Source organism: Marmota flaviventris, chromosome 15 (genome assembly GCF_047511675.1).
Source record: "Marmota flaviventris isolate mMarFla1 chromosome 15, mMarFla1.hap1, whole genome shotgun sequence".
NCBI lineage: Eukaryota > Metazoa > Chordata > Mammalia > Rodentia > Sciuridae > Marmota > Marmota flaviventris.
Window position 1 is genome coordinate 33326766 of NC_092512.1, and position 22780 is coordinate 33349545.

The 22780-nt window shown below is 29.6% G+C and overlaps 1 protein-coding gene across 37 annotated transcripts in view; it reads right to left on the reverse strand.

Moving 5' to 3' along the window:
* Positions 1-22780, reverse strand: part of Rims2 (regulating synaptic membrane exocytosis 2) — a 575440-nt gene that overhangs the window by 146171 nt on the left and 406489 nt on the right. For 9 of the 37 annotated variants that reach the window (XM_027948951.3, XM_027948965.3, XM_071602191.1 and 6 more), the window contains one exon: positions 8306-8338. The exons of 25 other annotated variants lie outside the window; for them this stretch is intronic. In XM_027948951.3, coding sequence (XP_027804752.2) covers positions 8306-8338 — 33 coding nt within the window. Of the gene's footprint in view, positions 1-8305; positions 8348-22780 lie in introns of all 37 variants that reach the window. 3 more of the 37 variants (XM_027948935.2, XM_027948995.2, XM_027949018.3) reach the window with 2 other exon arrangements.

Consider the following 22780-nt stretch of genomic DNA (forward strand, 5'->3'; position numbering starts at 1 on the left):
CTTGTGAAAACTTTTAGAGAAAAATTAAATTTTTAATAGTTAAATTAAGAAAAATCACTAAAACTGCTTGGACTTCCTGCCTTTAACATTTCTACACCCTTCACTGTATCACAGGTAAGGCCCTATTTCATAAGATTAAGGATGGGTTCTGGCACAGAGCCAGAATGTTTCAGTTTAAATGTCAGCTTCAAATGTTTCAGGCAAGTTATTAAAGAGATCTTGTATGTCTTTGTAGCTGTTATACCCTCAGTATCTAGAAGGAAGTCTGGTACATCAATATTTTGTGGATATTTGTTGAAAAAAGGAAGTTTTAGTAAGTGAACTCTAAATTGACCAGAATAAGAATTTTAGGAATCACCTCTCCTTTATGTAAGCTAATTATGTTGCATCATAGTTTAATATGCCATAAACATAACTAAGGAATAATTTTAGTATAGAATAGTCATATTTGCTGGATATGTGAATATTTTATGGAAGAATTTAATAGTCTCTGTCTTGAATTTTTATTTCAATCAATATATAAAGACATATATTTACATTATTAGCACACTAATCTAGAATTGACTAGAGCAAAAATGTATATTTTTGTATTAGAAAAATATTGAAGAAGAGGAATTTGAATAGTTTGAAGAATTCATGATTGTACTAATAATATTAGCCACCTACTACACACATTAGGAAAAATTTCTCTAACCTTTAACTTAATTCTGTATGAGAAAAATCATAGCTCACAGCCTTTTGCTTATTTTCCGTTTTTGGAATTTATTTGCTTGTTCTTGTAATGGAAAGGTTTTCATTTTGGCTGGTCATTAATTTTATTTTCTATAGATTATAAGATATATATATATATATATATGTATAAATATATATAATGTATGTATAGCTCTAAACCCTCTTTTAGTAATAAGGAAATGGAGATGTGGAGAAATTAAGAGACTTATCAAAGATAATGTAGGTCTTAAGATCTTCATCCTTTACTGCTATACTGACATGTCTAGATAGATCAACCAGTAATAAAACATTTTTTTACTGTTCTTTTTAAAAAAATATGATTCTATTTTGCTTTCATATATGTTTAGAATTAGGTAGTTTGTCTTGGTTTAGGTACTACAGATGAACAACTAATGTGATCAATTTGTATACTCTAATGCTGAGTTCTATAAAAAAATTTCTATTTTAAAATAATCCCAGAAATGGCTATTAGCCAAACTCCACACTAGTTGACTGTTTAGAGATTACTGCTGTATTAAATGTAAGATTTAAAATCGTATTGCAAAACATATAGTTTTGCTAGTAACAAACATAAATCATAAGTAAAGAGTAAATATATTTGCCTGAAAAAATTATCTTTTGGCATAATTTTAGTTCAGTGGTTAAAACAAAATAACTACAATTCTTTGATTATGTTCTGTGGACAAAATTCTGTAACAAGTTCTTTAAACATATTACTTTCATTGTTTTCACATTGCAAAAGATATAGTTGAGTGTTTCTAATTTTACACCAGAATTTCTTAATTTAAATGGCTGCATATTTATATAATTTATGTAGCTGTTTCATTAAATAACATACCTTTTATTGTTGTAAATAGTACTTTAGTGAGCATTTTGTACATATGTTTTTATTTTGAATCTTTATTTCCATTGGATCAAAAGTCTTTACATATTTTAAAAGGCATTTGATTTATATGGCAAATTGATTTATAGCAAGATTATACTAAATTTTACTATCACTCTGTCACACCTTGGTTTTTAAAATCAATGAAATATCACATCTCATTTAAAATAATATTCGTTCATTTGGTTATCATTGAAATAAAGTTTTTCCAGGTAATTACTTTCAACTGCATTTTTTGATTAAGGAAAATGTTTATAGAGATCCTTCATCAATTTTTCTATTAGAGTTTGATGGAATATATAATTTATTTATAAAATGTGTTTCCCAACTCCTTGTGTGTTAACTGAATTGTTATGATCATTTTGCTATTTTCAATTTGATACCTGTCACATTGTAGACAATATCTCTCTATCTTTAAATTTCCTGCATTGCAGATGATGAAAAAGCATTCAACAAAATACAACACCCCTTCATGTTTAAAACACTAGAAAAATTAGGGATAACACGAACATATCTCAACATTGTAAAAGCTATCTATGCTAAGCCCCAGGCAAACATCATTCTAAATGGAGAAAAAAATTTAATACATTCCCTCTAAAAACTGGAACAATACAGAGATGTCCTCTTTCATCACTTCTAGTTAACATAGTTCTTGAAACACTGGCCAGAACAAGTAGACAGATGAAAGAAATTAAATAGATACAGATAGAAAAAAAAAACCCTCAAATTATCACTATCTGCCAAGGATATGATTCTATACTTAGAAGATCCAAAAAATTCTACCAGAAAAATTCTAGAATAAATGAATTCAGAAAAGTAGCAGGTATAAAATCAACACCCATAAATTAAAGGCATTTCTGTACATTAGTGATAAATCCTCTGAAAGAGAAAATAGGAAAACTACCCTATTTACAATAGCCTCAAAAAAAAAAAAAAACCCAAAAAACAAAAAACAAACAAACAAAAAAAACCTTGGGAATCAACATAACAGAAGAAGAGAAATATCTCCACAGTGAAAATTACAGGACACTAAAGAAAGAAATTAAAGAAGACCTTAGAAGATGGAAAGATCTCCCTTGTTCTTGAATAGGCAGAATTAATATTGTCAAATGACCACACTACCAAAAGCACTAATGCAATTCCAATCAAAATCCCAATGACATTCCTCATAGAAATAGAAAAAGGAGTAATGAAATTCGTCTGGAAAAATAAGAGACCTAGAATAGCTAAAGAAGTCCTTAGCAAGAAGAGTGAAACATGATGGTGGCATCACTAAACAAGACCTTAAAATATACTCCAGAACTATAGTAACAAAAACAGCATGGTATTGGCACCAAAATAGACTTGTAGACTAATGGTACAGAATAGAGGAAACAGAGACAAACCCACATAACTACGGTTATCTTATATTAGACAAAGGAACCAAAATCGTACATTGGAGAAAGGATAATCTCTTCAACAAGTAGTGCGGGGGAAAAAATGGAAATCCATATGCAACAACATGAAATTAAGCCCCTACCTCTCACCATGCACAAAACTCAACTCCAAATAAATCAAGGACCTAGGAATTAAACCAGAGACCCTGTGCCTAACAGAAGAAAAAGTAGGCCCAAATCTTCATCATGTTGTATTAGGACCCAACTTCCTTAATAAGACTCCGATAGCGCAAGAAATAAAATCAAGACTTAATAAATGGGATGGATTCAAACTAAAAAGCTTCTCAACAAAAGAAACAATCAGTGAGGTAAATAGAGCCTAAAGAATGGGAGAAATTTTTTGCCACACCCACATCAGATAGAGCACTAATATCTAGGATATATAAAGAACTCAAAAATCTTAACACCGAAAAAACAAATAACCCAATCAATAAATGGGCCAAGGGAATGAGCAGACACTTCTCAGAAGATGATATACCATCAATCAACAAAAATATGAAAAAATGTTCAACATCTTTAGCAATTAGAAAAATCGAAATCAAAACCACTCTAAGATTTCATCTCGGGCTGGGGATGTCGCTCAAGCAGTAGTGCAATCGCCTGGCATGCGTGGGGCACTGGGTTCAATCCTCAGCACCACATAAAAATAAAATAAAGATGTTGTGGCCACCTAAAACTAAAAAATAAATATTAAAAAAATTCTCTCTCTCTCTCAAAAAAAAAAAAAAAAAAGATTTCATCTTACTCCAGTTAGAATGGCAGCTATTAAGAATACAAACAATAGTAAGTTTTGGTGAGGATGTGGGGAGAAAGGCACACACATTGCTGGTGGGACTGCAAATTGGTGCAACCACTATGGAAAGCAGTGTGGAAATGCCTTGAAAACTTGGAATGGAACCACCATTTAATCCAGCTATCCCACTCCTTGGTCTATACCCAAAGGACTTAAAAATACTAAAGGGACACAGCCACATCAATGTTTATAGCAGCACAATTCACAATAGCTAAACTGTGGAAGCAAACTAGATGCCCTTAAGTAGCTGAACGGATAAAGAAAATGTGATATATACATACAATGGAACATTACTCAGGGGAATAAAATCATGGTATTTGCAGGTAAATGGATGTAGTTGGAGAATATTATGCTAAGTGAAGTAGGCCAATCCCCAAAAAACAAATGTTGAATGTTTTCTCTGATATGAGGACACTGATCCATAATGGGAATGTGGAGGGCATGGGAGGAATGGAGAAACTTTAGAAAAAATTTAGATAGAAAAAATTTTTCCTTCATTGCAATTTTTAGGAGGGCTTTTGTTTTTTCAGAGAAAGGATCTTTTATGTTTTCATTAAAACATAATAAACTTGAGCTGGGGATATAACTAAGTAGTAGAGTATCTGCTTAGAATTCATGAGGCCCTGAGTTCACTCCCCAGCACCACACACACACACACACACACACACACACACACACACTAAAACAAATTTAAAAACTTCCAACATAATAAACTCTTTAATATAATGGTAGTTCATTAAGGTTCCTAAGAAGTATTCAGCAACCAGCACAAAGTCACATCCCTAGTGAATGGCAGAACCTGGATTAAAAGTAAGGCACACCTATCTGACTTCAATGCTCTGGCTCTTTCCACACAACTGTAGTGCCTCATTCCTTATGCACAGGTTTGTTTGTATGACAGTTATCTCCTGATAGTATATTTGTAATGGATATAATGAAAAGAATTAGATAACAGAAAGAATATCTACACAACAGAATGCACGAAATTAAACAGCCTATTCAAAATAATTCTTTTAATGTATTTTCACTAAAAAAACAATAGTTTCACTTATATAGTACTTACTATGTGCTAAACACAACTTAAGTGTTTTGCTTAATATATATGCTAATTTAATGTTTGCAATAATCTTTTGAGGTGGTCTTATTATTATCCCCTTTTAAAGATGAGGAATCTGAATGATAGTAACACTCTCCAGATCACAGAAAGTGATGGACTGATTAGGCAGTAGAGTTCCAAAGTCTATGCTTTTACACTTCTTCTCAGAGCAACATTTCTTACAGGAACAAATATTTCACCAATTAGCTGAAAATTTTAGGACAGAAAGTTAAGATGGACAGCATACATAAGTAAAACTGAATGCTATAGTAGTAAAAATTGGTGAATAATACGTTGAAAATTTAGTAGTAACATCTTAAATTCATGATTTATCATCCAACAGAGATAGACTTTTATGTCCACAAAGAACTAAAAAATAATGTTTCCGAAACCTGCATTTAAATGAGTTATTTATCCTGTAAATAACTATTGGATTCTGTTTGGGTATTTCTACTCTTTCAAGTTTCTAGATTTTCTAAAGTCTACCATTTGAATATTTATAGGATTTAGTGAATTGAAATTGACCACTATATTTTATCTCTAAGAGCTGTCATATAAGATGTGATATTTACATATATGAATGCACATATATTTTTCATGTGTAATAAAATATTTAATCTTAAACTTATATAATAGAGTTGATACTTTATGCTTCCTTATAAACAGAGTGATGTGTATTTTCTACTAAGATTTCAGAATACGAGGGTTATGGTTTTCATGACTGAGAAAATCTTGAATATCACTGTCTTAGACTTTTATCAAGAATATGGAATTCATTCAAAATAGGATGTAATCAGTGTACAGAGAATATCAATAAAATGCACAGATTATGTAATAAGATTGATAAATTAATAATTGAAAGATTAGAAAAGTTCAAAAACAGTTGGAATTCTCACATCAAAGTTTGTTGCTTTGTCTTCTCAAACTGTAATACAAGTTCCACCACAGAAACCCAATTCCTAAATAAAATGTTCTATCTTTACACCATTTTGAAATGTTCAACCTCTGAGAATTCTGAACATCATTAAATCATGATAACCTAAACTCAAAATCATTCATTTTCATGTTCTTGGTAAACACTCTTTCCCATCTTCCATGGTAGTTACTCTTAACTGTATAATTTTTCACACCAGCAGAAACCCTGGCTTACAATCACTATTCTCACTTATTTCTTTTCATTATTTCCCATCTCCTTTCCCTTCCTTCTTCAATTTGGCTTACATCTCTAACAACTTCATTGAAATCAATCATGCAAAGATCATATATGATTATTTTTATCATTTAACAACTTATTTGTCTTTCTCCAGAATTTGGTTCTGTTGATAGTACTAATTCTTAAATTGCTCTTTTTTATTGTTTTTTTTTTAAATAAATGACAGCAGAATGCATTACAATTCTTATTACACATATACAGCACAAGTTTTCATATCTCGGGTTTTATATAAAGTATTTTGATACCAATTCGTGTCTTCATACATGTACTTTGGATAATGATGTCTATCACACTCTTCTTTTAATATTTGTTTTTTAGTTGTATTGACATAATACCTTTATTTCACTTATTTATTTTTATGTGGTGCTGAGGATCGAACCCATGGTCTTACACATGGGAAGCGAGTGCTCTAACGCTGAGCCACAACCCCAGCCCCTTGGATTGATATTTTTTCTTGAATTTTCCACTTTCATGGATATCCTACTGTCTTTAAAATATTCTTTTCAACAGTTTTGTGGATCTTATTCTTTCACACATTCCCTAAGTATAATTAAATATTGGTTATCCCCGAATTTCAATTCTTGGTTTGCTTCTTATTCTTCATATATTACTGACAATTCCATTTATTTCAATGACATCATTTAAATGAGGAATCTCTGTCTCTAGCTAAGACTTCTCTCCTGAGTTTCGGTTTCCTATATCCAATGAATACAATTATATCTTTATACCTGAATATTCCAATGAACCTTAAACTCAACCCCTCTCAAAATTAACTCTATCTTTCCTGAAAACTTGTAAAACCTATGTTACCTATCAAATAGTACCACCATCTATCCAAAGATTACAATAACCTAACATTATCTTATTCTTCCTCTTCGGACATCAGTAATGTCCACTGGATGATTGATTTGTAGATTCTACATCTTCAAATAAATTCTCACACACTGACTGCTTCTACTATATAATTTAACAGATCATTACCATCCCTTAACTGATGTATTGCAATGTCTGCATAAATAACTTCTGTTTATATAAATCTAGTCCTTCTTTTACATACCTGCTAAAGTAATCTTTCTAAAAGTAAATATCTTACTTTATTTCCATCGCTTCACATGCTTCAATACCCTACACAATCTTCATGAATCCTATCCCTGCCTTCTTTTGCCCAAACTTATTTGAAGCATTTGGATATATTGCTTTCTTTGCCTTAATGCTGTCTGTACAACATTTTTTAGTTTTTAATATTCAACTCAATGGTCATGTCTTCTATGAAGTTTTTCTTGAATTAACATCCATTTTTCTTAAGGGGAAATAATCTCATTTTTCTCTTATGATTTCACTGTATTCTATAAAGGGGGAATTTTTACATTGTACTTACAACTAATTATTGCCTGTATTTGTTGGACACACACCAGAAAAAATCCAAAAGGATGGGGAGCTGTTTTGTTCATCCTGTTATTTTACAGGATGAACACCTGGAACAGCACCATATAGCATGTGTTGAATAAATTAGCACTAAATGAATAATTGAGTTTCAGCTTAAGTCCATAAATCCTTTCTGTCTATTTTAAATGATTTTACTTGACTTTATAACTTTGAGAATATGTTGTCAGAATCATTCATACTGACACATAAACATAGCATGTTACCCACTCTTTTGATTCCTCAGTGATACTGAAAACTATTTTAGTTTTTTGGTATCTTCCATAGACTAGACCAAACATTGCTGAATTCATAACAGGGATAAAATACTTATAGAATTATGTAAATAGCTGAAAACAAATTTTAATGATAAAATAACCTTAAAAATAAATTATGATTAATTTATTATTAACATAGCTGACTTTCTTTCATGAACAAATGCATAAATATATATGTGTATATATATTATATCTGCAATAATCTATCTGGTTATGTAAAATATATATACATACATATTACATAAAAATTACTTGTTTTACTGTTATCCAAATAGGAGCAGCCGTTGTTAAAATTGAGCATATAAAGACCTTTAAAAGCCTGCAAAATTTAACATTGTCTGATATTAGAGAAGAATGAAAAATTATGAAATGAGTAAAAAATGGTAAAAAAATTTCTAGGACAAGTTAGATACGTGGAAACATAACAAAGAAAAGCAATAGAAGAGACAGACCTGCATATCTTCTCCTTGGGGAGTCCACTTCTTCTGTGATCACATCATGTAATGGACAGACATAGACAAAGGAGATGGGTGTGAGTGGATGTACTCAAAAGGTAAAAGTGACACTGAAGGAAAGGGTCCCAAATCATTTTGAGAAAAAATCCTGTGCATAGGTTTTAGGGAAGATATAATCAAATACATACCACACACACAAAAAAGAATCATGTAAGGATTAATGGCAAATTACTTTAGCTACTATAGATGAGCAGAATCAGAAAAAATAAAGTTAGTGCATAAATAAAGAGTATCCAAAAGATTACAATTATTTTTGTACTGCCATTCTTGAACACTGATGCTGCAGAAAGATATCATTAGTAAAACCAATATTAGTTGTATGACCACATTTTCAAGCCGTTACTGAGGTCCATTGAAAATCTGTGGAAATTCTTTTAGATATTTAATTATTTGATGAAAAGAATTTAACTGAGTCATCATCAAAAAGAGCAGTCAAAATAGTTCAAAAATAGTTTCAAGAGATACCTATGCTTATTAAGTTTCCCAAACAAAACAGTGTGCACATGAAAATAAAGTATAGCCATCTGGACAATTTCACTGAATAACTTGAACACAGTAAAATATTATCATAAAATACTATGAACTAATAAATATAATATAAATCATTATGAGAAGAGTTGCTGAAATATATGGCTTTATTTTATTACTATAAATTCAAATTAACCTTCAATTTAAATAAAGTTTCTTTGGTCTGATTCCCTTTTAATTTCTATATATTCAGAATATTCTTGCAAAGACCACATTATAGATCACCAAAGTTTCTACGAAAATGTACCCATCCAACTTAAATATCTACTAAAATAGAGCACAAATTTTGGAATCACTTCTTTCCCCATTGCTAGTGAAGAAGTTCAAAAGGTAATTTATATAGTGATTTGAAAGTAAGAAAAAAAAATTCTGCAACTGAAGAAAACTGAAAAACCTAGCAAGTGAAGAAAAAAGAGTCCTTCAAAATATTAGTAATGTTAATATGATTAACTCAAATTAATAATGCAATACAAAAAGCAAAACATTTCCTATTTTAATTACCCATTTAGCCCTGAATCTGAGACCACAAAATTCTTAAATACAACAGTCAATTCTGTAATAGTTGTATGATGACTTCTGAGCAATTTTTGGAAAAAATGTTGGATTATCAATTTATTGAAATTACAACTCCTGAGAGAATTAGTTCCTATAACAAACTTATCTTTTATGAATAGTGAAAAAGGAAAAACTTTCTACTTTTAAGAAAGTAATAAGATGACCCAATATTTCTGAGGAAAAAAGAGAAGTTCTAGTATAAACTATATAAAATTGAAACATAAGTGACACATATTGAAGCTAAACGATATTCTTTTATTATTTTATATGCACATTTTTCACCTATTCAAAAATCAGACACTCATCACAATTGTATTCCAAACTGGAAGCTACTAATAGGATTGACCGCTAGGAAAAACAAAACAAAACAAAAATATACTGAAATATACTCATACACATTAAAATGATATATGCTTTTTGTTCTTTTCATTCCCAGTCCACCTATTTCTTAACGAAGGTAAGACAGAATCATCACTGTTATATTAACAAAGGACAATGTTGATCGGTATCATATCTTGCTTATGGTTTACACACAGAATCTCCCTACCTAAACATTTACCATTCTACTAAAATAGTTTCTTCAGATGTTAAAATGAAATTGGTATGAACTGAATAAAATAATTACTTATATATACTCCATCTCTAAAAATACATTTTAATTTTTTTTGCAGAAAACATAAGAAATCCACACATAAAAGAAGTTTCTTTCTCTATCAAGTGTTTTTCTGTATCTTGGATTACTTTATATACCATTGATGTAATGATTTTCATCTTATAATAAAGATTAAAAATATTAAATTCTTCTCAACTCTTTATTATAATAAGTAAGGGACACATGTAGAGTTCTAGTGACTTACCCAATGTCACCAAACAAGTTCAGTGGTAAAGCCAGATAGAAAAGATGGTTCCTGATTACCCAGTCAATTTTCTATCGACTAGATATTATAGGACCCAATAAAATATATGAAATAAAAAGTCAAACAAGTAAGAAATGAACAAAAAAAAAATCCTCTCATGATGTCCCCTGAACTGGGCATTTATCGTATAGCATTTAATTAGAAACATTTTTAAAAAGAGGTACATGATACAGCCAGTCAAGTAATCCACCAATTCTTTCATTCTTGTAAGGAATATGGTAACACTTATCTCAGAACCAGTAATTAAAAGCAATTATAGATAATAATACAAAATTCATATTACTCATAATGGGATGAAAATGAAATGCCTTGACCACAAAACATTAATTAAAAGTATCCATTAAATCATTTTCCCATTGTTTATGTGAATATGATGTATTAATAAACAGATCACAACTAAGCTTGTGAAAAATATCTTTACCAGAAAAAATGTTCATGCAAATCATAAGATCTCAATATAGAACTATAGTTATAACAAGTATAACTATTTTGGGGGGGGGGCTTTCTTGCCTTCTTTGTGGTTACAGTTTTATTATGTACTGTTTGCAATAAAATAAATCCTCATTTTGAAGGAGAAACTTACAATGGTTTCATTTATGAAATTGTCTTACTAAAATGGTAACAAGCCATAATTATTTTGCCTGTAGTATTATAATGAATAGCAGACTTTGGTGAATCTTGAGAGAAGAGTTTCCCTTCTACTTTTCCCATCTCTATACCTTTCCTTTGATCCTTACTATGCCACAGTCCAATATTATACTTTTCAGTGCTGTTAATGACAATTTGAAAAAAACTCTTCTTTCTTTTAACTAATAACCATTTACAGCCACCTCTATATCCAGTAAACCAGAGTCTTCATTTAACCATGCAAGACCAGTGAAGAGTGATTAGGATAGTAAAAGTATTCTTTCTCTTAGGTATCCATCACTACCACAAATATGGCTGAATCTTTATTTTAGACTTAGCAAACAAAGACTTTGTAAAGAGAATGTAGTGTTTGTGTTTTGTTCATTATATCACATGAAATAAAAGATTTTCTCAAATCACAATGAAAGAAAAAATTTATAGAACAACCAGGCATGGAGGCCAATGTCTGTAATCCTAGTGACTCAGGAGGATAAAACTGGAGGATTCCAAATTTGAGGTCAGCCTCAGTAACTTGGTGAGACTCTGTCTCAAAATAAAAAAATAAAAAGGAATGGGGATGTAGTTCAGTGGTAAGGAGTTTCTGGGTTAAATCCCCAAATCAAAGAAATAAAAATATTTATAAAACACAATGAGTAACTCAGAAGCACTATTTCATTAATTACATTAAATTTTCTTCAACAAATATTTTAAATTTTAATGGAATAACAAGTTGCAAACTATAAAAAGTAAGGATTGATTTTTTTTAAGAGAGAGAGAAATAGAGAGAGAGAATTTTTTAATATTTATTTTTTAGTTTTCGGTGGACACAATATCTTTATTATTTTTATGTGGTGCTGAGGATTGAACCCAGCGCCCCGTGCATGCCAGGCGAGCGCGTTACCGCTTGAGCCACATCCCCAGCCCAGGATTGATTTTTAATAAAGCAAAATACCATAATGTTCCCATGCATGTTCATATACAAACACTCCTTCTCTCTACAAATATCTACATTTTGTTTTTTTAATTAAAAATCTACCAAAATTTATATATATAAAATCACTTTCATTAAGCATAAAAAGTATGATAAGGGGAATAAATATAGTGTTAGCTGTTATGTAAAATTTTGTGTGAACCAAAAATTCTTCCCTTGCCAATATAATGGTTTAACTAATACCATTTTTGAAATAAACATATTATATGAAGTTAAAACAAATGATAATCTGCAATCAACTTTACTTAAAAAGGCAACGCATGGTTGCCTGTTTACTCATGAGTATAGTTTTCACCAAGGGTATGCAATATCTATTTGAAACTCTGTTGCTGTGCTAATGTTCCCACCTATCACCATTTACAACAGGCATACCTTAGTCCTGTTACCAGATTTAATTGTGCTTGAGTTGATATTTATCCTAAAGGAGCAAACATTATGTTAAAATATTCCTAACACAATGACATAGAAGCCTGAAGATTTTAGGTAAGAAACAAAACATTTGCACATAACTAAAAGTTATATGAGTATGAGGATAATATGAGGATTTATTAAAGGTAATAGATTTTTAGATTTTTTTTTTTGAGATGGGGAAGCTACGTTTCAAAAGAAAGCCTAAATAAACATGCACTTAGGAGGATCTCAGTGATACAAAGATAAGGATAGAGCAGTTTTAAATTTGTATATCTGCACTAGGTCCTAGAATCAGGCTCCTGTGTATAAAGAGGGAAGCCTATATTTACTTCTTAAGGTATGAGGAACATTTAACTACAAAATTTCATCAGCTGATTTATTTTATAAAACATTTACTTAATTTTTCTTACATCATTTTTCCCATTAAGAATAAACTATACTCATTCTGTAACAATCCAAGAATAATTTTAAAATACCTAATAATGACCAAGAATATAATCCTGATTCATTTTTCCAGACTGGATGGATTAAACTAGCATCAAATTAGAAGACCAGTTTAGAATGATACTTTGGACTGAAATAAATTGTTCCTACTTTAAAGAAATCCCAAATATTCAGGAATAAAAGGAAAAAGAAGTGTAAGATATGAAAATACTGAAATTTAAGTATAAAATTAACAAAACACTTCACTAAATATTTATTTTCCTTAAAATAAATTTTATAAAACATGATCCAAGTTAAAATTAGGTAATGAGAAATTTCTAACTCTGCTATGATTATTTACTGTTTTTACTGTTAGAAATTGCTAATCCTACTATTTCTGCATATTGTATCAATTAACACTATGAATATCAAATTATTAACTATCATTATAAATTACATTAAAAATACAATATGGAAACATCCACATAGGAAAAAAACTAGAAATTAATACATTAAATAACACAATGCTAAAACTAGGAACTTATGCATACATTAGGATGCTATAAAGTAGTAAAATGTAACTTGACACTTCAATTATTTTCAATAAATAAAATATTATATAATCATATCAGACCCCAACAAAATGTTTCATTGTCCTTTTACCAAAAACAAACAAATAAACAAAAAAAACCCCACAAACTTATTTTCAGATATGATAAAGCAAATTAAGAAAACTGTCATGGTTTCAGAGTAATTACAATAAAGGTAGGTAAGTCAATTTAAGATTTTCCTAGATATAACATTAGTTACACTTAGAAAACAACAAATCAAGGATGATAGTCCTCTTATAACTAGTAACAAACAATCATCAAACATACTGGAAATCATTTAAAATTATATTTCCAAGGAGATTCTGACTGTTCCAAGATCAGTCTATCCAAGAGTTTCTCATTTTGGAGAAATTTATAAAATTTTGAGTTTCAAAACATGCATTTAACCTGGAGAACTTCTTGTTTAAGTTAGCTTTCCTAACGTTTTGTATAATAAGCAAAATGTAAAGTTAAATATTTTATGTAGAAATATGTTCTTTTCTCACATACATTTCTACTTATTTTAAACAGATAAACTCATAAGGCAAAAATAGTAAAATTCAATAGTACTGTATTATTAAAGACCATAATATTGTTGTCTGGAATCAGATTGCTCATTTTAAAAATTAACAACACATTATTCTTACTTGTGCATCATTGATTTATATTAAGAATGTTTTATTAACATTAAAGTCTAAAAGAAATCTAATCCACATTCCACAAGCGGAACAGAGATTGTGAATTTTTGTGTTTTATGCCCACACCAAAGACATTAATATGATGAATTATGTTATATCTCCCAAAGATCTTCATCTATACAGCTATCAATTAAGTTATAGAGACTATCCCTCTTGCTGCTAATTTTCTAAAGACATCCTAATTCAGAAAGGCTGATTTTTCTCTACAAAAAAAGCAGACACTCATCATGCTATATGAAATCCATCCAAATATCTAATTCATTTTCTAGTCTGTGTCTTGCCATTTAGTTCTCAGTTCTATCGTCTTATGCTTATAGTAAAAATTTTAACTCAAAATATCACTTTGATTGTTAGCATACTTCCCAGCAATGGCAAAACTCCCATGTATTATAAATATTCTCGCATAGAATTTCATAAAATGGAAAACAAATATGCTACTGATAAATAACCAACTTCAATCCCAGGTTTGGATTCAAGTCCTTGTCAACTTTTTCTAATGCCACAATTTTACCACAATAAACTTCTGATAAGGAAAATTTATCTATTCACAAATTCTCTTAGATTTGAGAGCATAAAAATGATATATTAGGTACTGATCATAATTAATATAGTATTAATATTATAGATGTACTTAAACATAAAATAAATAAATGATTCCAAACATTTCTTTTATAAAGTTCAGGCTCGTAAACATGTTGTTCAAATGCAGTCAGCCCAACTTGATAGCCCATTATTTTTCTCCAATTTTATGACTCTGAAGTTTCAGTAATTAAAAATATTCTCTATATACCTTTTTCCTTTAGAAATAAACAAAAATATGGAACAATAAAATTTAACATTCATTTTAATACCTTTGTATATTTTGTACTTACTTGTGACATTTCAAATTTGAATTTAAAGAACCAATTTTCCCAGAATACAGGAAAACACACAATTGCCAAAATAGAAAAATAAACAATTTAAACTATAATATTAATGCACTCTAATTAATTTTCCTCTACTATATACATAGTTCTTATTCAATTAGAAGGATTAACTGATAAAAAGAAGCCTATGGTATATGTGAGAATAAAAAATACATAAAATTGATCTTTAAAATTTTCCATTTGTGAGATTTACAATTTTTTTAACCAAACATTGCATTGTTACATGATTTTAATATACAAATGTAGATATATATGTGGCCACAAACACACTAATGTATTAGATATGATGGCAAACAAGACAAAAAAATAAGTAATAATTTATGACTGAAGGTAATCCATTTCATACAATAATATAGTAAGGAGAGAATTTTACAGCAATATTTAATTATATAAATCACAATACACAGTATCAGTTTCTATTTAATTTGTTTAATTTTTATAATTTGCTTAAATATATTAAACCAATTATGATTTTTTCAAATTAATTGATTCTTAAGTAAATATTTGAAAAAAATGCTTTTCTTAAAAGTCTTTGAAAATATTTAAATTTCCAATGTGAACTGTAGTTGATTATGTTTTCAATATGTACTGCCTTACTAAAGAGAATTCACGGATTGTCATTTGTGTTTTGCCATCTTTCTCTGCTCTATAGACAGGTGATATAAAGTGATAAATTTTTCAAAGTCCTCTATTCTCCTTAATAGTATCACAATTATAATTTCTTAATAACTATTTTTAAATTTGCCTTTGTATGTCAGATAAAGACTCTAAGAGGACAATTGTTTTGTCTATGATATCTACCCCAATAATTCACTGCCAAATGCAATTGCTCAAAAAAACATGAAGGCAATGAATACTTGTAAATGAATTTATACATTGACATCTTTAAAATACAGATTTTAGAGTTCTAAGACAAAATGTGTCACCACATAAAAATACATTAACACTGCTACTATATAGAGAGAGTCATTTTGAATAATAATATAATTAGTAAAACTCAATTTGAGTTTTAATATTTTAATAAAAAACTTTAGGTACTCTCATCCAATTACTTATTAAAAGTAGTACTGATTATTCAGTTGATTGATCTCTGCAAATTTTCATTTCTTTCCTTTTATTCCTCCTTTTAAAAACTTGTTTTTTTCTTATAGTTAATCAAATCTCTCCAAAAAAGAGAAGAATGAGTGAATAAACAAAATACTTCATTTCAATTCACTGATAAAATTAATTGTGTAAAGTGACTTAGTGAATTGACAAAATATGCCATTCCTTCTACTTGTTATTGGAAGTAATTTTGGCTCCAAAAGTTGTAAAGAAATAATTATTAATATACAACTAAATACTTCAGTACCATTTGTATTTTTAAATGGGAATGGCCTATAAAGATAGCCTTTAAATCATACATTGAGCTTTTCTGTAGTACTATCTAGGGAGGATATTACCTCTCCATTAAGGTACAATCAAATATATAAAGCACATAATCATTTGTGCTTACATTAGTCATTATTTTCCATGAAGCACTAATATTAATAATAATAATCATATTTTCCCCAAAATATCTATAAGTAATTTTCTAAACAAGTCTTGAAATACAGTATTTACCATTCTATCTACATGGGATTCACACACTATAAAGCTCACACCAAAATGAGAAAAATGAGGTACAACAAGGACACACACATTTGAAAAGCATGAAATGCAATGTTTATAGTCTCATGCTTTCATGTGGTTTCCAAACCCTGACAAACCTGGCTCAGATTGGTGTTTCTTTTTCGGCAATGGTGTGTCATCACTTATTGTACCATTCACCTTTTTCTGCTGGTCTTCCCATGTAACTTCTAGTATAAATCAAAAAAAAGGTAATCAGAGCTTTTCAGAAACAGTAGATAATGTGCATAACAAGACCTAAAAACACTTCAGGGATTGAAGATTTTTTAAAAAAAATTTCTCCTAATTCTCATATTACATAATATGTAAACATTTTAAATATAAGAGTGTGGCATTATTTGAAATATTTTTTATAGATTTCAAAATCCAAGAAACTAAAATTTATTTTTGGTAAATTTCAACATCTATTTTCATTAAAATGAATGGGGCCAAGGTAGGGAGAAATAGTAACTAATGATAATTAAAATGGTTTGACAAAGTTTTTGTCTTTGTTTTTATTAAACAATACTAATTTATTTTAGAAATAAAATTTTTAACCATTATTTTATTGTGGTGAAATTAAATATTTATATGTAATTAGAGATTTTTGTGCATATCCAGAGAAAATTCATGAATACACATGTATATATAATAAAAATGACTATTTTACTACTATATTTGGAATCTTCATTAAGTGACAAAATTGTATATGGTATGAAATAGTTCAGTAAAAACCTTGATAAAGGAATACAAAAATATTTAGCAGTAACAGCTTAGTTGAATATGTTACCAAACTTATCTCAGATTATTTAGAATTATTTCTAGTGTGTCATAACACTCATTCATTCAATAAATATGTGTTCAGCATCTGCTATAATCCAGGCACATCTAGATACAATATAATAGCAAATAAAATAGGTAATAATCCATATTCTCATAAAGCTTATATTTTAGTGGGAAAGGCAGAACTTATTAACAAGGTAAATAAGTAAAATATATTGTGATGTAGACATTGGTGATTGCTAAAAAGACAACCATGAGGTAGGTAAGAGGTAAATGAAATATCCAAGAGATGATGACATTTGGGATGGGCCAGTCAGGGAAGTCCTCTCCAAGAAGGCACCTTTTGAGTAAAGCACTTAAGGATATAAGGGTGGACATTCCAGGTAGGAATAAGCAAGTGTAAATAAATGCCCAGAGGTAGGAATAAACAAGTGTAAATGCCCAGAAGCATGTCTGATGTGTTACAGAAAAACACGGAGGTCACTGTGGATGGAGCAGAGTTAACAAAGGAGAGAGTAGTTGAAATCAGGTTAAAGCAGTAATGGAGATGAGATGTGAGGTAGTACAGCTCATGAAGTGGCTTGTTGGACTCATATTAAAAGATTCACTGGCCATGATGTCATCTTAGTCTCATAGTAGCAGTCAGAAACAATTATACCTCGTACTACTTCCCTTTCTTATTATTCATGTTCCTAAAGTTGAACTATAAGAAGACCCTAACTATATAATTCTGATTCCCATACAGTTTCACTATGCCATACATGGTTCCCTGGAAATTAGCCACCCTGAACCATACATAGTCGAACACAAACATTTTATAATATTAAGTTAAGCAAAACATAATGGGGAAGATAAAAATCACTCAAAAAATGGGGAAAAAATCCCAACTGCAATATCAAACGTGATTTTTGAATATATTATTGTTTTTTATTTGATTACTTATACTGTTAGATTCAACTACATTAAGTATAAGCATTTCCAAATTCTTTAACCTGAAATAAATGCTATTAATAATATGACACTATATTCTCATACAAGATAGACCATCTATTCCAAAGAATGAATCTTCTTGCTTTGGGAATATTAAAGTTACACCTAGATATGTAGGTTACACCCTGATTTTCCAACCAGTAAACTGTCTGATAAAGATACAATGTAGGATTTTCAAATTATAAGCAATCTGGATGAAGATGCTATATTTCAATCTAGTGAATAGAAATCTTCAATTTTTTTAAAAAAATTGATGAATCCCAAGACATTAGTTAAATCATCTTTAGTTATAAGAATAAGTAAATAAAAGAAAACCATTTGCCCATTTGCTTCTTGATCAAAGTTAGATTGTAGAAACATAAAAGCCAACAAACTAGTTTTCCCATATTGAGGAAAAATAAACAAAAATAATAAAGAATATATTGATTTTTAAAAGACTTGTACTTTATATTATCTATCAATAAACAACATGAAAGATTTTACAAGCATCACAAAATGCATCTAAAAGCAAATACTATAGTTAAAATTTTAAAATGTTTGATAAACTCTGTGATGTTCCAAAAAATAGAAGTCTTGCTACCCTTGAAGGAAGACCGAATGTGTAGAAGTAGAATTTGTTTGTTTTGAAAAATCTGTAAATTGACAGTATTTTCTGAAGTCTGGAGAAAAAAAAATCTTTGAAAAATCTTCAAACATAACATACTTACATAACTAATTCCTCTCCCCCTCAGGACTGGGGATGGAACCCAGGGCCTGATGCATGCTCAGTGGCAGGCACTCTACCACTGAGCTATATCCCCAGCCCCTAGAGTTAACTTTTAAACACTTTCTTTGACATTTTAATTGAAAATAATGTTTTTGTAGACACAGTTTTGTTGACAGAGTGAAATTAGCAAATATTTGTTGAAAAACTATGACAAAAATAAAAAATTACAATAACTATAATACTTATAAAGACCAGCCTACAACAATGAAAAAACTAAATCAAATCTATCAATGATTGATGGAAGAGATATTCACATGTTACTAAATGGAGCAAAGAAAGGTGTCATTTAGAATATGGCCCTCATTGAGTAGGTGTATGACTTTAGGATAGTTCTATAACTTCTCTGGCCTCTGATTTTTGTTATAATTGATATGAGAAAGCTAGTTCTGAAATATTTGTAAGGTTATTCCATTTCTAAAATTACGAAGTTGCTCTACTTCTTACCCTTCTAATTGATTAGTCAAAATAAACTTTGTGGAAGAGTACCAAAAACAGACCTGATAAAACTGAGATCCTGAGAGTTCAGAAGATTTTTCAAGAGTTTGAAATACAGCTATTATTATACCCTATATTTAAATTCAAGTGTTTATTTTAAAACAAAATTAAGGTCATAAAAAGAACAGATTGATTATAACACATTAATTCAACACTCAAAACAACAATAACAAAAACAACAACAAACAATAGTAAGGTAGTTATTTACACCCAGCCCTCTTGGAATTTATAAATTATAAAATTAAGATAAAACATTTAAAGTCATTAAAGCAAACAAGTTTGCTACAAGGAAAATGGTCAAATTGTCTGAAAGCTGTTTTAGTGACATTAAACAAAACTGGCAAAAATTTTGAGCTTGCAACACCTTAAAGAATCCTATGTACTGAAGGATCATTATAATTATTGAAAACTAAAATCTTGTCAGTTTTAAATAGTAAATTCCTTAATATTCAAATTTAAGTAGAGAGTTATCCAATGATATTGTATTCTTACTGCCAAAAAAGTAAAAATCAGAGATAGACTTTTGTGGTGACTGTTATTTTGTAAGACTATGTGTCAATTGGCTTTGATGAAAAACTAGAAACCATTTGAGTAGGAAAAAAAATGTTTTTTCTAATAAGATCATTTTTTCACCAAAATTCTTATTGAATATTTAAAAATATTATTGATTAAATATTTAGTTGTGGGCCAGGTACAGTGGCACAAACTCGGGAGGCTGAAATAAGAGGATTACAAGTTCAAAGCCAGCCTCAGCAACAGTAAGGCATTAAGCAAATCAGTGAGACCCTGTCTCTAAATAAAATACAAAATAGGACTGGGGATGTGGCTCAGTGGTTGAGTGCCAGGTTCAATACCCGATGCCAACAAAATAAATAATAAATAAATAAATATTTAGTTGTGAACCCAGGTTTCTTAAATGTCATATGATTAAATTAATGTGTAATGAAAATTTATTTTTAAAATTTAATAAAATACATAAGAATTTTTAAGATTAGAAGTTCCTAAACAATCACTGTATTTATCTAATCACAAATTCCTAGATGGAAAAGCTTGGTGATTGATTTAATAATTATTAGACAATTATAAGACTATATAAATTGTGACTATATTCATGAAGACTTAACTATGGTGTTTTTTTTTTGTAAGTGATATTTAAGGAATCTGTATGTCTAAAAGTAACTATATTCCAACTAATTTCATCACACCAGGTAGCCAATCCTATATTAATACTACGACTTAAAGAGCACAAATTCCTATATTAGCAATATTATATTTGTATAATGCATGTTTCAATGTGTTTTAATATACAACACCACATTTGACCATATAAAACACAAAAGAGACCTTTTATCACCTAGTTTTTACAGATAAGAAAATAAAGAGCTAGTTAATAAAAACAGAATAGCTATCCTAGTTAATGATTCACACACATTGCCTTACTGGATGGATACACAAAGCAGAATGTTGGGAATGAAAGAAATGCACTGACTTCCCTTTCTCAGAAAGCCAACTTGGATTAAAAGTCTAGAGTCACAGAGTTGGTACACTGTAGAAACAGTTGGTACACTGTAAAAACCCACACTCTTTCTCATACCATATTGCATTCTAAAAATAAATGGCTTTTAATAGAGGAAAAATGACTTTAGGATTATATTTAGGAAATCAACAGTGAAATGAACTTGAACAAAGGTTGAAATCTGCAGAGTGAGGAGCAAAAGAAGAAACGTAAAATGAAGAGGAAAGGCCTCCAAAAAAGGAAAGGTAAATTAGGCAAATAATTTATAAAATAACTGTTTATAAGTACTGAATTGTCACAATTGATTCATTTAGGCTTGGGAATTAATTGTGAATTGGCAAAGAAAATCTTAAATGCTCTCTTTCCTTTTTATTCTAGTCTTTCCTGTACTTCAAGGCCACCAACCATTGAATACTGCAATAACCCAAATGGTCATATGTCTTCATTCCCTTCTCTTACAAGTCCATCCTGCTCACTGTTACCAGGTTACTTTTACATAATAGACACATATACAATTTCAAGAATGCCTAGAAATACAAGCATCCTTCACAATGAGCATCAAAATTTCTATTTTAGTTCCTTTGTAACCTGTTTGTTTTTCATTTTTCCCCACCTCTCTCCTCCTTTCCTTCCTCTTCCTTCCTTCCTCTTCCCTTCCCTTCCCTTCCCCTCTCTCTCCCAACACCTTTTCCTTTCGTTTCTTATTTATGAGGTTATCTATGTTCAAAATAATGTAGGTGACTACACATTGAAAACTATCCTAAAGGAACAAATATTTTTTTCAATCCATCCCATTGTGTTTCTAAAGAGATATGACTTTTTAATAGATAGGGTTTAATATATAATACTGACAATGAATTAATTACTGACAGTCAATTATGTTGTATCTGCTAAGTTTCCAAAGCCAATCGATATTAACAAACAACAATAACAAATAAACAATGAATTAGAAACAAAGTTATCTGAGACATTAGATTTTATCAGCCATATCTTCAAAAGCACTTATTTTCTATTAATATCCTTACAGTATATTTAATTTTACAGAAGAAGAAACAAAGACCTAAAGAAGTTAAAGACAAAGATCATAAATTTAGAAGAAGAAATGAACTTAAGACCCAAGCATCCGTCTTCCATTGGAGTCCTTTAAACACCATGAAATTTGAAAAGCCCCCAGTAGATTAAAAAGGTCATGCGTACTTTGAGAAAAATACTCTAAATGTGTATATTGAGTTTTACAAATGAATTGAAATGTGTAAGTAAATTACATGAATGTATTAGTGAACTATAAAGTAACTTACACCACAATACAATCCTACTTATTTCCATTTGGTATTGTTTCTTAAGAAAGCTATTTGATCAAGAATAGCACCAAGATTCCTAAAGAACTACAAAACTATATATATATATATATATATATATATATATATATATATATATATATATATATAATCAAATATGATGATATATAATAGTTGGCTCAATGATCACAATAAAGTTTAATTTGATTTTAAGTATAAAATTGATATTTTTAGATTATGTGCTGAAAATA